This window comes from Brienomyrus brachyistius, chromosome 1 (genome assembly GCF_023856365.1).
Source record: "Brienomyrus brachyistius isolate T26 chromosome 1, BBRACH_0.4, whole genome shotgun sequence".
In the NCBI taxonomy this organism is placed as follows: domain Eukaryota; kingdom Metazoa; phylum Chordata; class Actinopteri; order Osteoglossiformes; family Mormyridae; genus Brienomyrus; species Brienomyrus brachyistius.
Genome location: NC_064533.1, coordinates 47,361,562 through 47,377,355, shown reverse-complemented (window position 1 = coordinate 47,377,355; position 15,794 = coordinate 47,361,562). Strand labels below are relative to the sequence as shown.

The 15,794-nt window shown below is 47.8% G+C and overlaps 2 protein-coding genes across 3 annotated transcripts; both read right to left on the bottom strand.

Annotated features, from left to right (window-relative positions):
• Positions 1–2,743, bottom strand: cryaa (crystallin, alpha A). The gene is made up of 3 exons (XM_049018078.1): positions 1,819–2,743; positions 946–1,068; positions 1–808 (listed from the first exon to the last, which is right to left on the bottom strand). The coding sequence occupies exons 1-3, from the start codon at positions 2,107–2,109 to the stop codon at positions 599–601; spliced, it is 624 nt and encodes a 207-aa protein (XP_048874035.1). The 5' UTR covers positions 2,110–2,743; the 3' UTR covers positions 1–598.
• An 818-nt stretch (positions 2,744–3,561) lies between these two features.
• Positions 3,562–15,548, bottom strand: cbsb (cystathionine beta-synthase b). 2 transcript variants are annotated; one of them, XM_049018054.1, is made up of 15 exons: positions 15,416–15,548; positions 12,017–12,257; positions 11,708–11,814; positions 9,894–10,028; positions 8,746–8,825; positions 8,447–8,651; positions 7,422–7,513; positions 7,208–7,333; positions 7,032–7,116; positions 6,556–6,661; positions 6,380–6,457; positions 6,026–6,160; positions 5,822–5,930; positions 5,454–5,538; positions 3,562–4,654 (listed from the first exon to the last, which is right to left on the bottom strand). In XM_049018054.1, exons 2-15 carry the CDS (start codon positions 12,217–12,219, stop codon positions 4,518–4,520), a joined length of 1,683 nt encoding a protein of 560 aa, XP_048874011.1. In that variant the 5' UTR covers positions 12,220–12,257; positions 15,416–15,548; the 3' UTR covers positions 3,562–4,517. The 2 variants fall into 2 exon arrangements, with proteins under 2 accessions (XP_048874011.1, XP_048874021.1); XM_049018064.1 differs by having other exon boundaries at positions 12,017–12,226; positions 15,416–15,529.
• Positions 15,549–15,794: the final 246 nt, after the last annotated feature.

The following is a 15,794-nucleotide window of genomic DNA, read 5'->3' as shown; positions in this document are numbered from 1 at the left end:
TTTCGTCAATCTTACAGCTTTATTTTGAAATCAGATGCTGTGACAAATATTAGTAATAGGGGTGGCAGAGCCCGTTGCTCAGGAAGATGTTTGGGAAGAACAGATGGAGAAGAGGAAGAGCGAGCTCAGTGCATCCCCATGCCGGAGTTGCTGGTGACTTCCGCGTAACCTGATATCCCCCCCCCCCCCAATCTTATGCTCCTCTCTTTCCCTCAGTCAACTGCTAGGCAGACCTGCCATAACAGTTACTGCTGGTGCCTTCGGGGCCCTGGGATGGATCCAGAAGGGGAGCCATGTTATATCAGAGCTGAAGATTGGAGGTGGGGTTGGTCACATGATGCTTAGGGCCCGGGGGGGCGAACTGACCTTATCTCTTCCATATCTCCATATCCATATCTCTTCCTTTCTGCTGGTCCACACAGCCGTAAATAAGGAGCAGTAATTAATTATTACAGTAACAGCTAGCGATATAATGTCAATAGTGAGAGAGGAATGACAAATTGGGATCATACTGACATCTGTGGGGAGTGGGGAGGTACAGGGTGATTCCACCTCCTCACACCCAGTCCGCAGCCTCGAGAGGCAGGGCGGAGCCAGCCTAGGAGGAGGGGGCGGAGCTGGGCTTGTCATTGCGGGTGACGGGTATGCTACGGTCGCCACGAGCCGTGTCGGCCACAGAGGTCACCTTTGGGGCACAGAGGGTGAGCAGGCCATCCTGAGACAGCGAGCAGGTGAAGGATGACTGGTCCACGTCTGAGGGTAAGCGGTACCGGCGGTGGAACTGACGTGAGATGTAGCCATGGTCGTCCTTACAAATAGGTGGGGATAAAAAGAATCCAGAAGCAAAAGTTTAATTCACAGAAGGCCAGATTTAGTACAAACAGAATGCGTTTGGCCATTAAACCTCCAGGAAGATCGTGTGATTGTCTCTGACCAGCTCCTCACCTGCCTCTCTTCATGCTTGCCCCGGATCTCCAAATAGCCTTCGATCACCTTGACAGTGAGCTCTTCAGGGGAGAAGTGCTTCACGTCCAGGTAGACGGAGAACCTGTCCCGGTCAGACCTCACCTGTGGGAACAGCAGTCAGGTGTATGACGTTCAGAGTGACCACAAACCCTGGAACATGGCAGCCAGTCATAGTGGCTTGCATGACTGATCCTCTCTCATATCCTCATACCCGTGCAGCCCACCCTCCCCCCTCTCTCCTCACGGCCCCCCTCTCTCCGGTATCTTTCCTCCTCAGGAGCAGTAATCCATCCCAACAAGCCCATCTCATAAGCAGAGCTGCAAGCTACTAACATACTGCTGTAAGGAATCAGTCACTGAATTAACCAGAGTATGAAACAGCTTATTAGACAAGCTAGCTGTTCTGTGTTAATGTTTGCACATAATAAAAAATAAGGAGTCTTATATTTTTATGTGTCTCTTTCCAGTACAGTGCAGCACCACCTTAGGTGTGAGATCTCTCACAGCTGTGCTGTCGATGTTTGGGAGCATGCGCTGGAGCTATGTCAGCATGTCGCAGCAAAAGACGTGTGACCGCAGCATTAAAGTTAACTTCTAATAAAAGTCTTTTGCAGGAATTGTCTTTCCTTGCCTTTTTTTAAGGGACATGTGACATACAGAGCAGCTTGAGAGGAAAACGTCAGGTAACAGGATATGAGAATTTAGTACAATATACGAATGACCTTTGCAGTGGCGTGTGGCTGAAATTGAAATGGTAACGGACTGGCGGGGGCCAACATCCCCGCACACACTGACAAAGGTGTGACCCAAAACAATACTGACTGCTAGGTCTCACTATTCCTCACCAAGTACCTCAGAAATCCCCAAGTTGGACGACTCCATGAAGGCGCGGAGGAGCGAAGCTCTGTAATAGGGGCTGATGGTAGAGCTACCAAAGGGTGAGAGGTCATAGTCGAAGAGGCCTTCTCCGAAGAACTGGTCGAAGAGGCGAGTGGGGTAGAAGGAACCCAAGGCCCGTCGGAGCCAGGGATGCTGAATGGTGATATCCATGGCGTCAGCGGTGGAAGGCAGGAGAGACTGAAGGAGGAAGATAGGAGAGACCGCAAGCCCAGCAGGCTGAATGACTCCCTGCGAGAACCGCATCCCCTATAAATACCCCAGAGGCAGAAAGAGAGGTTTTAGTGGGATCTGTCTGGAATGGCATTAGCTCATGGTGGGACAGCCCTGTCAGCAGAGTGGGCGTGGTTATCTCTCCTCCGTCACTTCTGCCAACGGCGAATCGAAGGGGTTTCCTGATAGACAGGGATTTATCAGGGCGGAGAGGACAAAAGCACAAAAGTCCACAAACCAGCCGACGCAAAAACATGCAGGCAGCATGCAGGGGCGGCTCTCAGACGTTTTGTCTAAACATCCCCCAAAGAACAGTGGTCATGTATTGTGACCCCTTTCATTATGATGGAGGTGGTTGTTTGAAAATCATCACAAAGACGCACAACTTGAGAAGCAGGGCTGCATCCCAGCTGCACTGAGCTCCACCCAGGTGAGCGTTATGTTCCGAGGGCCAACTGCTGTGTTTGCGGTTGGACGTTTGGTCCCACCCCACTAATGAGAGAGGCAGTAGATGCCTGGATGGTTCTTCTTGGCCCATCCTACTGATCTCAGTTCAGTTGTTGTGAGCACGTAAGATAACGAGGGAGTGCAGTTGAACTGCCATGTCTGTCACTGGGTGTCCACTGATGCAGCCCCCCCCCTCCCCCCCCCAGAGCTTTTGTCCAGCTGGGGAGGACAGGCCTGCCCTGGAGGGAGGGGGTTTGATCAGGAGGGTATGATGGAGGCTTAAATACTGGATTGAACTCACCACAGTCAGCAAGGCTGGCAGGGGAGGGAGAGGATTGTGGGGGGGTGTTATTTTATCAGTGGGGGTATCTGCAGTTACACAAACCTCATTGTCAGTACTGGGGTGGAGCAGGTGCTTCGGAAACACGCAGAGAGGATGCTAACCCATGCATCACCGCCATCGAGCTCATGTACTTAGGCTGCCTGCAGGAGCTCAGGCTAACGGCTACCGGTTCCTGCCTCATAGCGGACAGAACATGGCATTGGCAAGAACATGCGCTTGTAGAGTCATTTCCTGCAGGCATTCTCAGAACAATTCCAAAATGTTCTGGATCAAACAGTTCCTTAGGCTTCAAAAATATATGGGTGCACAAGCCGTACTGGTAAATACTCTGTCTCCATTACCGCCTGGACTGCTAGGCCAAGACAACATCATCTTGGCCAGTGCTCAGTTCACTCCATAGTACATTTTGTCCTGAGCTAAACTAGTGACTGAATCCATTCAGTGCCCCCTTGTGGTTATTACATCACGGTACAATTGTATTTTTATTTTATAAGACGGCATGGATAAACCAAGTAGGTTTAATGGGGAGGGTGGGACAACAAAATCTGCAGATACCCAGGCGATGGACACAAGCTTTTATTATAGGCCTGTGAATTACAGCACTGATACCACTACTCAAAATCAAGAGGGGGGGAGGGGGAACGTAATTTAAAAAACAAAGTCACAGGACCCAGGGAAGAAAATTTAAAAAAAAAAAAAAAAAAAAAAAAGATGCAAGGACATGATATGATCTTGGCCTGATCGACGTTACAAATCACCATTCGCTAGTCATACGCAGAGTCATTTAAATCGTTCAAATCAAAAAAAGTAAAAACATAGCAATAAAAAAAGACCTTTGATATAAACTCAGCCAAATACACTTGTCCGAGTTAAAGTACAATTTAAAGCAAGTACTCATGGGAGCTGGTTTCAGCTGAACCAGTCTCCAGTGTTTCCCCAGTAGGATGGGGAGTAATGGTTTCTATAAATACTTTCTTACGTCAACAGCAGCAGTGTATTGCCACCTAGTGGCCGAAGGATGGCAAGAAATTGAAAACTTGGAGAATCCCTACAGGTGAAAGAGCCACGGGAGTCATATCTGGTGATGCAGGTGGGATCAGTGTCCATCGGACACGTTGGTACCGAAAGCTCAGACCAGCTTAGCTGCTAGTTCTGTAGCTGTCTAATTAACTGTGAGATCAAAGAGCTTTAAACCATCTCAGGCAGAACATGCCGAGCAGATAAGAGGCTAATAGAGAGATTTCGACGAGTTCTCACGGTCTTGAAACTATTAGGAAAAAAAAAAAGCACACATGGAAAAAAAAGAAAGTGATCAAATTATCAGCTGAAAGTCAGACAAACTTTTTTTTTTAAAAATGTGACGAAGCCAAGAATGGAAACAGAAGCGGGATTGGATTTAGAGGAAGACGTTTTCAAAACAAGGTCACACAAGCAGGTAAAATTGATTTCGGCTAAATTCATTTTCACATGATATGTGACTGGGTCAAACAACTTCATATAATGTCACCCAGGTAACAATTCTGTTATCCCTCTTCCTACCACCCAAACATGTTACAGCCATACCAGAAACAAAGGCCAAACCATCCAATAAAATAAAAGTACGCTGCCTACCACAGTCACCCACATCACCCCCCAGGGAAACCCTCCCCCCCTACAGGTCATCGCCGACACTGCACTCTGACAGAGAACGTTCCCGCTTCTCTCTGGCCGTGATGAAGTTCAGCAGGTCGACGGCCGTCACCACCCCGAAGACCATCTGCCTCCGAGAAGGAGAACCATCCGTCAGATCTGTAAAAATTCAGACAGGTGAGGCTGGGAGCAGAGACTGCCGGGAAAGAACGTCGGAATCGCAGCGGGACATCACATGACGGGAAGAGAAGGAAGGCATCAGAGAAGTGCAACTCTGCTCTTTCACCATCCTGAGATTTGACTACCATTTTGTGCAGGAGAGTCACATGACAGAAGAGAGCCAATGAAATACCACCAGAACATGAGGCAGCTGCAGAAAGCTCAGTATAACCTTCATCAGGCATTGACTCCAGTGAGCTGGGTTCAGGAGTCTTATTAATCTGACCACTAGAGGGCAACAAGGATCAATTTATAACTAAGCTCAAGCAGAGAGCTTCCAAACAAAAAAAAAAAAATTGACTCCGACTTGGAGAGAAGGTCTATGTCCAAACATTGGATGGAGAGGTCATAAAAGAATCAGAAGACATTCAGGAAGGCACGTTATCATTTTGGAAATCCACAGTCCTTTGGAATTAGAGCTGCTGTCCCATGGATCACAGTGCCAAAACACTTCAGTAAAGCAAAAACCAAGTTACATGACCTACAGGGACAGCAAGAGGTACGATTACCTGGGGGACACTAGGTGATATTTTAGAACTGTCTTTTGGTCTCTGAAAGACCAGCTCCGGGTAGGTACTGTGGCAGAGCTGATGTTCACCTGGTAGACGGGAACGAATTTTGGAGGGGGCTTGGAGGTCACTTCCCCTCTGCCCGAGGCCAGATTGCAGAAGCATCCAGAGCATGAAGAGGAAGCGGCTGTGTGTGAGAGGAAGGCCTGCAGAGGGCCAGGGGAACTCACACTGGATCTGCTCATGGACCACCAGAGCAAAGTGGTCAATCTCCAGGATCCGGGAGAGCTTCCCCAGGTTGTCAGTCAGGCAGATCTGATGGAGAGACCATCTTAGTGAGACAATCTGTACAGACACATTAACACACATGCTCGCACACACAAATGTTTGAAGTCATATCTTTATGGGGATTCTCCATTCATTTCTATGGGGAATACTGTAATCCCATCAATGATGACTAACCCCTACTCAACCCGCTATTAGTAAACAAACAAAATACAAGACTTTTGATGTTTTTCAATTTTTGATTGTAGTCACAGATTTTTATGAAATGTTTGCCCTTGCGGGGACTGAACACACACCCCCACACCCGCCTCACCTGTTTGAACTGCTTGTAAAGCACCTTGCTCACAGGGTCAGCGGCCTTCACTTTGCCAGCCAGCACAGAGGACAGCATGTTGCCCAAGGTAACCATACCAAGGATAGTCCTGTGGGGAAGGATCCCAGCCATGAAGCACAGCACCTACAGGGGCTCTAAGCTGGATCACCGACCTATCGACTGGGTCTCCACAGTGACACCCACCCGGCCTCATCTACGACAGGAGCCTGGTCAAAAGCCTTCTCCTTCAGGATACGGATGGTGTTCTGGCAGGTCACCGTGGGCAGCACCGTCAGTGGGGCAGACAGATTCAGACATTGCACCTTCTGATTCCACCACCTGAGCAAGGAGCAGAGTAGGGCACTTGGTGATATGGCCAAGGGCACCGTTAAGTGGGGGACACTTGGGACGATTCCCAGGACCCCCAAGTGACTTCAGCATTGGGGCCTCATATAATATGCATTCATGGGGCCCAAAATCTTTAGCACCCCTTGTCATGGCTGTTAAAACTTTAACCTTTAGGAGGTCATGCTTATTGACTAACTGCAGGCTTCTCACCAGGGTTTGGACACCATGAGGTCTTCCTCCCTCAGGAAGCCCTTCTGGAACATCCACTTGTCACTTAGGAACTTGGACCTGAGACACAGAGAAACGCACTGGAAGTTCAGCTGTAGGTTCAGAAAGACCTGGAAAAGGGTGACCCGGCCCAGCCTGCCCCCCCACCCCGGCCTCACATGTAGTTGCGGATGGAGTCCGGCAGAATGACCACACAGCGCTGACCCTCCTTCAGCTCTTTGGCGGCCTTCACAGCTGAAGCCATGGCGCTGCCTGAACTGCCCCCTGGAGGAGGAAAGCGAGGGTGTCTCTCAATACCAAGAAAACGGAGACCGTACCTGCGGTCTTAGCAAGAGGAGTCTTGCCAACTTGCCTCCAAAGATTAATCGCAAAATTAATCATAAGATTGGTCTCGTTTGGCAAGGATGCAATGGATGCATCCTTGATATTTGAGGTGAAACAAGAACATCCGGGGGTCTCTACCACCCTTCTGTTTTTAGTATTGGAACCAGTCTTCAGCAATGGAACGTGACGTAAAAAGAGTACCCAAGAACACAAGTATGGTCAAGTACATCTACTGAGAAGCACCCTGACTCATTCTAAACTGATGCATTGTGGGTAAAAAAAATCCTTACTCATGTGTGGCAGAACTTACCACACAGAAGCCCCTCATCTTTGATGAGCATGCGGGACATGGCGAATGACTCCTCATCGTTGCTTTTGTACCAGGTGTCAATAACCTCAAGGGAAAGAACACATTGCAGAGCACAAATGAGCTTGGATGTGTAAAGTGACCCGGGCACATGCTCAAGCACATCACCCCAGACTCACCGATCTGTCCAGGACGGTAGGGATGAAGTCGTAGCCAATTCCTTCCACCTCATACTGGGTTTTGTCTGTCCTATTCAGTTCCCCAGGCTCAGCCAGAATGGAACCCTCGGGATCCACACCGATGATCTAAGATAACGTGCGTTAGAAGCAGCATGTAGTTATGGGGCTCTCAGCTCTTGGAGGAACCTATGGCTGATGTCTGCTGCTGACGCACCTTGATATTGGGGCAGCGCTCTTTGAGTTTCCGGGCAACTCCAGTGATGGTCCCCCCAGTACCAGCCCCTGCCACCAACATGTCCAACTTACCTAAGATTAGGGGAGGGGAGCAGATACAACTGTGAGACCTCCAGTATGTCCTTCAACAACCCCAACAAATCCAGTAGAAGCTTAAACTACTGCACTGGTCAATCAGAACCAAAGCTAGACATATTATACTGTGACACATTCTCCAATACCTATTTAACTTGTATCCACCCTAACAGATACTAAAATTCCAGAATTTCTCAATCAATAAAATCTCAAATAAAACGAATTGCCCGTTCTGTCATATAGCTTAAATTACTTAAGGAATGTTAAATTTCTAAACAAGTGGCAAAAACACCAAACAAATTCTGTGTGTGATATATATATGCACCCTCTGCACCCACATGATGCAAATCTTCCATTCCATCACATTTCATAGCTGCTCTACTGGATTGAGATCTGGTGACAGTGGAGGCCATTTGAGGACACTGAACTCATTGTCACGTTCAATAAACCAGTCCGAGACTATATGAGCTTTGTGACATGGGGTGTTATCGAGCTGGAAGCAGTCATTAGAGACTAGGTAGACTGCGGTTATAATGGGGATGACATAGTCAGCAACAATACTCAGGTAGGCTGTGGCATTTAAACAGTGGTGGCAATTTCAGGTTCAGAAAGTAAAAATCTAGACCACGATTTACTTTCAACCAACCAGTTGTGTACTCTGACTAACTCTTTATGCTTAACTGGTTGGTTAGGGTCTGGACCTGAAATTGCCACCTCTGCATTTAAATGATGTTCAATTGGTATAAAAGGGCACAATAAAGTGGCACAGTGAGTGTGTATGCGACCCCATAAGGGAAAAAAATGGGTATTCATCACGTTGTGGGGACATTGTGTCCCCGTAAGGTAAGGTACACACATACACACAGTGGAAAAGCTGATTCTGATTAATGATTGGACTGCAGGACTCTGAGAAGCTGCACCCCCCCCCACCATCGCACTGCTCCAGGATCTCCTCCGCTGTGTTGTCGTAATGCGCCAGTGGGTTGCTCGGGTTACGGTACTGATCCAGGATGTGCGAGTTGGGGATCTCGTTTTTCAGCCGCCAGGCCACACCCACGTGCGACTCCGGCGAATCAAAGCGGGCGCTCGTGGGAGTGCGGACGATCTCGGCCCCGAGGGCACGCAACACGTCTACCTGTCAGGGTGGAGGGGAGGGGCAAGTTCGGGCTCACAGGATCAACAAAAATAGGAACAGGTCAAATCCAACAGGTGCAAAGCTGGCATCCCACCTTCTCCATACTCATCTTCTCCGGCATGACGATGATGCAGCGGTAACCTTTGATGGCAGCAGCCAGTGCCAATCCGATGCCTGGGAGAATGGAAGAGACACACCAACCATTCTCAGGGCATGTAGCTACTGGTCCCAGCTGTTTGCTACAGGCAGGGTCGTTTGAGAGGTTTGCATACGCGGTGAGCATGTGATGTAGCAGAGATCACAACAGATCATCTTGGGTTGGATTGGGGGTGTAGATCAGTGGGCTAAGCCTGTGTGTCTGACTGGAAGGTTGCCAGATTGAGCCCCAGTCTCAGCAGAATAGTCACATCTCTGCTGGGCTCATGCACAAGGCCCTTAACCCCCACCGAAATGTTTTATACAAGCCAGATAAATGGCTGACCCTAAAACTATAATATGTCTGTTGAAGTGAGTCAGCTTAACCATTTAAAGACTTCCCCTGTATTTGCAGTAACCAGCCAATATACCCACACATGCACATCACTAGCACACCTTGTATGGCTAATCAATAGCTCATTGACTATTCAGTCTTATCCACAAAGGGCCGGAGTGTATGCAGGTTTTTGGGAAAACCTTCAGGTCAGCTGTTCAAACCCAGGTGCGAGGACTCATCAGCCAATCAGGCCTCAGAGCGAAAACCTGCATATACAACAGCCCTTTCTGGGCAAGACTGCCCACCCCTGATTTAACTAAATTAAATCGATCTCTCAAGTAAGTAAGCTGATGGTGAAATTTAATAAAATACATGGAATGACTGAGGTGCCCCTGAGGAAATGTTTGGAAACTGAAGCGGTGTTCATCTAGCCATCGGACAAGTAGTAATAGAAGAAATACCAATTACTTTTCATTGTGTTAGTCTTAATTTACAGATGTTCTGAAATTAAACCGTTTCTTTTTCCCCCTGAGCAAATATATAACTTACGACCAAGATAAACAGCATACTTAGAGTACAGGTGTAAGTAAGAGGGAGAGTAAGATGGGCTATAAATCATGACCATTCCCTCAATTGTAAATCTATTTGGATAAAAACATTAGAAGAATCAATAAAATGTAACGTAAATGTTTATGCTAAAATAAGCATTGCAATGCGGCTCTCCTCATACTTGTGTAAATTGCTAATATAGTGTTGTTTCATTGCCGTACCGGTGTTGCCAGACGTCGGCTCGATGATGGTGTCCCCGGGTTTAAGGATGCCGGCCCTCTCTGCATCCTCCACCATACGCAGGCTGATGCGGTCTTTCACGCTGCCTCCTGCATTGAAGAACTCGCATTTGGCCACTGCGACGACCCGAGAGAGGGAGAGAGGGGGAAATAAGCAAAGCAAAGAGACTGGTTGTGAAGCGCTATTACGAATACGTGACTGAACTCGATTAGCGAAATATTGAGTTTTTTTTTTTTAATGAATCTGTTACTCGGCGATATGCAGCGTCTCCTTTCAACCATAGACAGCGAGGGGCCAAATAAAAGAGCAAAACCATCATTTGTGTGGAAGTGCTTCACGTTAAACCTGAATGAGAACGCAGTTGTTTGTCAGCGCTGCAGAGCAGAGCTTAAATATCACCACAGCACGACTGCAATGCAAATAAATACATCTTAATAGAAGACAGACATTCAGGTGTGACGGACTCACCCAATAATGGGAGATTAGCCACAGGCGTGTGTCATTCAGTCTGTCACACTTGCATAGCCTGTCTCTGTCATCACTTTGACTTTGTTTGATTTTGCTTAACTTTCCTGTACTGCTGAAAGTGAAGTTTAGCCCCATCGTTTAGTGCATCATTTTACATAAGTGTACATATGAACAATAAATATTAAAATTAAATTGGCAACATATTGTGTCAGGTCTGAACCATACTGGAAAAAGGTTCGCATTGCAATATTCAAAGCTTGTTTCGATATTTAGGAGTCGCAAATTAACGATATAGACAAATTTAAACTGACCTACCAACCGCGCCTGGAATGAATCGGTGATGCCTTGAGTCGTGCCAGGAGACACAAAGCAATGCTGACAATTAAATCACTTGCTTCTGCTCAATATCACCAATTTGAGCAGTATGATCCACCAGCATGGTACATTACTGAGGTCAGTGATGGCCCACTGCAAAGACCCACATTACTGGGGTCATTCTTGGCCGGTCTGTGGCACCAGAATTAAGAAGGACTTGACTTCCAATGACTAATCGCATTAAGTACTTAACAGGGTCCAGCTGGTACCGGGCCACGCAACTTTAGAGCTTTAACAGACAAATGCTGTACTCATACAAACCCAACACAAAACTAGCTTCACTAATTTTGCTCTGCATTGCAGTATCAGATCCAGCTCAATAGAGCAAAGGCCAGAGAACAGCCTACTTCCGTAATGAGCCCCATCGAGGCTCAAAGAGAAGCCGATTGTGCAAGAGCTTCTGGGAAGCTTATTTCACGCATCACTTATGGTGCAGAGATGTGCTCTGTATGGGGCGGTGTGGCACCCCCCGCCTCGTCACTCAGCGTTTTCTAACACCCCAGGGCAGCCCAGCAGCATGGCTGCCCTCCTGCAGGTCACAGCCTTTTAAGCGGGACGCCGGAGTCTATCTGCTGGCAAACAGACAGCTTGATCAGTCGGACTTCATGTATAGGCAGTACCTATGGATACACATGGAAGACAGGAAGTCCGCAGGCCCCACCAAAGCAGATTCACATTGGTCAGGTGACTCAGATTGGGGCCCAGTGTGGGACCAGCAGCCGTGTGTCAGAACACCATTCAGCCTGCGCTGCAGAGGACTCCTTCCAAGCGTGGGGTTGCACTTCGAGCCCAGCTGACAGCACTAAGCTCACCGAGAATGGAAGCGGGGGGGAGGGGCAGCTGCAGACCCTCCAATAAGAAATCGGTCGGCGTACTGGCGATTAACGCGCAAGCCACGTGGGAACACAAAGGCCAGCCATAACTACGCAAAGTAGAACGACTCACTACTCACGCAGTTCACACTTGAGTCCGAAAGCCTTGGAGATCTTGTTGATACGGACCAGGGGTGTGTTTCCAATCATGTGCAGGATGTTCGGGAGGATGCTGGAGGCCGACTTTCTGCCGGGAAAGTGGAGATCAAGTGGTTACTCATGTATACATTGTTTTTTTAAAAAAAAAAACTAAACTGCAAAAGTGTCACATTAGCCAGAAGCCAGTTTAGCTAATCCAGCAGAGAGTAGACACGGCCCAGCGACTCCCTCATGGATGAAGTTCCGAAGATCTAACAGCGCTCTTAACCAACCTTCTCCCCAGGGCTCACCTTTCAGGATGGGGGTGTGGAGACTCAGAGGGTGCGAGCCCAAGTCTCCAGGTGCAGTTGCTCGGAAGGTCGGGCCGGATCCACTCCCTCTCCTCAACCCCCTGCTCCCCATCCACCACCCCGCCATTGCCCCAACCGACAGACTCCTGTGAGGCATGTGGGCAGGATGCAGCGGGCTCTGAGGTGGGTGGTACAGAAGGCATGGCTCACCTGGAGGTCAGCGGATCAAAGGTTTCAGCCTCTGGATGAATGGGAGCAGAGCATACAAATCAACTGGTTTTACTAGTTACCACATCAATCAAGCATGACGCGGCACAAACTGGTATTTCTCCGGTTTCAGGTCCGTGACGCAGACAACAAACAACTGAAGTAATTTTCATCAACACAGACACTGCAGATCTCGGTCTACCAGTTCTGAGTCTCTTCAGAAATTGGTAACGGTAAGATTATTCAAGAACGCGACTGTGGGGCACCATCTTATAGACTCCTGTTCTTTTTCGCCATCTAATCCATAATCAGTTTTTCTCCCATCAAAATGGGCTGCTAGGCAAGGAGCTGCAGGTTTATCTTACATCCCAAGTGGTGACAATCTAGCAGTTGTGTAACCGTAAACCAATGCAGAGTCAAAGGATGGTCTGTGCTGGAGAACATCATTAGGCAGTACTGACTGAGAGTTGGTATCAGATCTTCTGAAAGGAGGCCATTATCTGTGGGACACATCCTACTACATCACTGCAAGATGCAGCTTTAAGGAGAAATTCTCAAGCCCCAATGTATAGAAAGCCTTGATATTTTCCACAGTACTATAACGCACAACAGTCAATACATTTCATCTCTGGACATGCAATGAAAATTTCTAGCGTGAGAGAATGAGGCCAGACCTACAAATCAATTCAAATGCGGCTTTAGTGTTACAAGGCTGGGGACAGGTTCCACATACAACCATTCAGCCCCCACCCCATAACAGAAAAAGCTGCTCCACCACTCCCCATGAGCAAGAGCTCAGGGCCTGAGAGGCGCCAATGAGCTCTCTGGGTAACCGACAGTCAGAAAAGTAACCACCGGATAAGTCGCACCTGAATAAAAGCTGAAACCAACAGTCAAAGCCACCTGCCATGTTAAAATCAGAGAAATGCAACATGAAACTGAAGTTCTGCTGAAGTGAGGGAGCCCCAAGCACCCCCGACGTTATATACTTTGTTAGATATTGTTGTACGGCTCCTGTGTGTTGTCCATCGTCGTTTTACGTGCATTTGTCTACTGTGCAGTCTAATTACAGGCAAATATCGTTAAAACTATTTGGATTCCAAGACCAGCGCAGTTTCACCGAGTGCCCAAGTACAGAAATCTGTGTTTACCAACTACCAGTTTCGCTAGAAGATAAGCACACACGCAAGTCAGAAACCCAGACATTGGTTGGCTTCTTTCCCTCCACCAAGCCACAAGGTCTTGCGCAAACACAGACCAGGCAGAACTGGCAGAGGACGCCCATTTATGTAACATGGCTCAGACACAGCCGTTTAAATTCTGATCAATTTTGGGTTAGCCCAGGTAGGTCTTATTCATTCACTTCTCTAACTTCAGAGAATAGTCCCGTTCTAGGAAGATTATGGGATTTTAGTTACAGCAGAAGGGTTTTTGCAACGTACAAGTGCCTTAAGTGGCTTCATCTCAGCACTAGTACCTACGACTATTAATAGTGAGCTTGCAGATTACCCACACCCAAGCGTGCAATGCAATCCTCCTCGGACATGCCAGCCCTCTGCCCCCACTTCACCCACTGACACAGCTGGGTTCCCCCACAGTGGGGAAAGTCCTGCGATGACAGGGCTAAAAGGAAGAGGCAGAGACCTAGAGAGTGATTACAGGTATCAGTCACACAGAAACTCAGCACAGGAAGGATAAAGGGTCACCAGGTGCATCTGGGGAAAAACACAACTGATAATTTATACTTTTTTATTGACCTCTGTGAGGAAATTTGTCTTTTCATGCATCCCTCAGCTTGCTTTTTTTGTAGAGGAAGTTGTCCAAGAAGGGCAGCCACCTGTTGTGGCGCCCAGGGATCGGGAGGTTAAGGGTCTTACTCAAGACAGGCTGAGGTGGGGTTTGAACCGGTGACCTGATTACAAGCACACAGGCTTAGCCCACAGAGCCACACACTGCCCCTTAAATAAAACCCTGAATAAGAGACTCACAACTTTAGGCATAGAAGTGAGTGTGAAATAACACCAACTAAGAGGAGGATTTAAAGAATCGCGAAAAAGGCCATTAATGAAAATATGGCGAAGCAGACATCAACTCTGTCCTCATCAGATAAAGATCTGACTTAAGGATGCAAGCTAAAACCTTGGGTTCCTTTATTTTAAAATAAAGATTTTAATAACTCTGCGCTTCTAGTTGAGGTTTCTCCAAACGAGCTTGATGGGCCGAACGGCCTCCTCTCGTTTATGAATTTCTTATGCTCTTATGCCTCCGATGTGGAATTCATGACAAGAATATACAGCGTAAAACAGACCCCATGTAATAGACAGAGGCAGGAATCTCTACAATTTGCTTAAATACATTCGAACAAGGTGTAGGCAGCGTGTGCAGCACTGTAGAGGTAATTGACCCATTTGGATATTGAGGTGGTCTGGAGTAATTTTCCTACCGTACAGGGGACTGGAGAACGGATAGCTACTCATTTGTCAGCGTCGGTAACTGCCGCTTCAAGGGAATAAAGAATCCCCCCCCCCCCCTCCCCAAAAATAAAAAATTACCCATTGTGGGGATTAAAAGAACCACCATACTTCTTTTTGGTCGAAAGCGGAATGGATGTTTCTAAAGCCGGGAAACGAGCTTCTTCCCACACGTGGAAACCACTTAAGTCATGTCACTATGTTTTGCCTCGTAAGCTGACATAAGACCGCGTCACCCACTTCCTTGTTTCATGCATTTCTGTTACAAATACTGGAACAGAACCAACATTATTCCCCCTAAGAATAACGGTTCAATTCCTTAACCCCGAATTATGATAGCAGGTGACCTCACGTTAATGGTAACCCAAAAAGAGCTTCGTCCGACACTTGAGAGAGACCGCAGTGACTTTTCGCCATGAGACAGATCGCGGAGATATTCTAATATTCATTTATGAGCAACATGCATGTGGGAGCCGATGCCTTCCTCCTTCCTTACACGGCTTCTCACCCACTACAACACTCCAGAACCGGGACCCCGGAACCCTCAGACCCCCCCCCCATCAGCAGGGCCACGAACACTCATGCGGTATCGTGGCTCCAACCCCGCAGCTGCAGACCGTACAGAAAGAAAACATCCGCATGTCTATCGTAATTATCATAGAGTCTCTAATAGGAAGAAATACCTCTAAGCAAGTGACCCCAAGCATCATTATTTACCTACCTTTGAATAAATTGCCGTATTGCGAATGATGCAACTCCTCCTAAAAACACGTACGCTCTCCCCTTTAAAGCCGCCTGCTAAGCCGCAGACCCTATGCGTTTAGCCCACAGAGAGCTGACGAATCACTGGCCAGAAAACGAATGTTCGGTGAGATCACTGATTGGTTGAAGTACGGGGCTGGGCCGATCTTCCTTCCAATGGAAAGCCTGGAATGGTCCGCGCCCTCCTTTTGCTCCTCCTCCTTCTAGTGGGTCACGGTATTTGACGAACTGCGCAGACCTGCTTCAACATTCAGATCAGCGTGTATCCACGGTGTGCAATATTTAGGAAGACTGTAACGGCAAATAACTGGATATCTTGCTGTTTGCAGTTGCATAAA

Bases quoted from the DNA above. Each gene is read 5' to 3' on its own strand.
- cryaa (XM_049018078.1), bottom strand. From the start codon at position 2,109: ATGCGGTTCTCGCAGGGAGTCATTCAGCCTGCTGGGCTTGCGGTCTCT. The intron at 1,069-1,818 runs GTACTTGGTGAG...CTGTTCCCACAG, and splicing joins CCAACTTGGGGATTTCTGAG to GTGAGGTCTGACCGGGACAG. The intron at 809-945 runs GTGAGGAGCTGG...CCTATTTGTAAG, and splicing joins GCAAGCATGAAGAGAGGCAG to GACGACCATGGCTACATCTC.
- cbsb (XM_049018054.1), bottom strand. From the start codon at position 12,219: ATGCCTTCTGTACCACCCACCTCAGAGCCCGCTGCATCCTGCCCACAT. The intron at 8,826-9,893 runs GTACGGCAATGA...CCATTCTCCCAG, and splicing joins GCCGACGTCTGGCAACACCG to GCATCGGATTGGCACTGGCT. The intron at 8,652-8,745 runs GTGGGATGCCAG...CCACCCTGACAG, and splicing joins AGAAGATGAGTATGGAGAAG to GTAGACGTGTTGCGTGCCCT.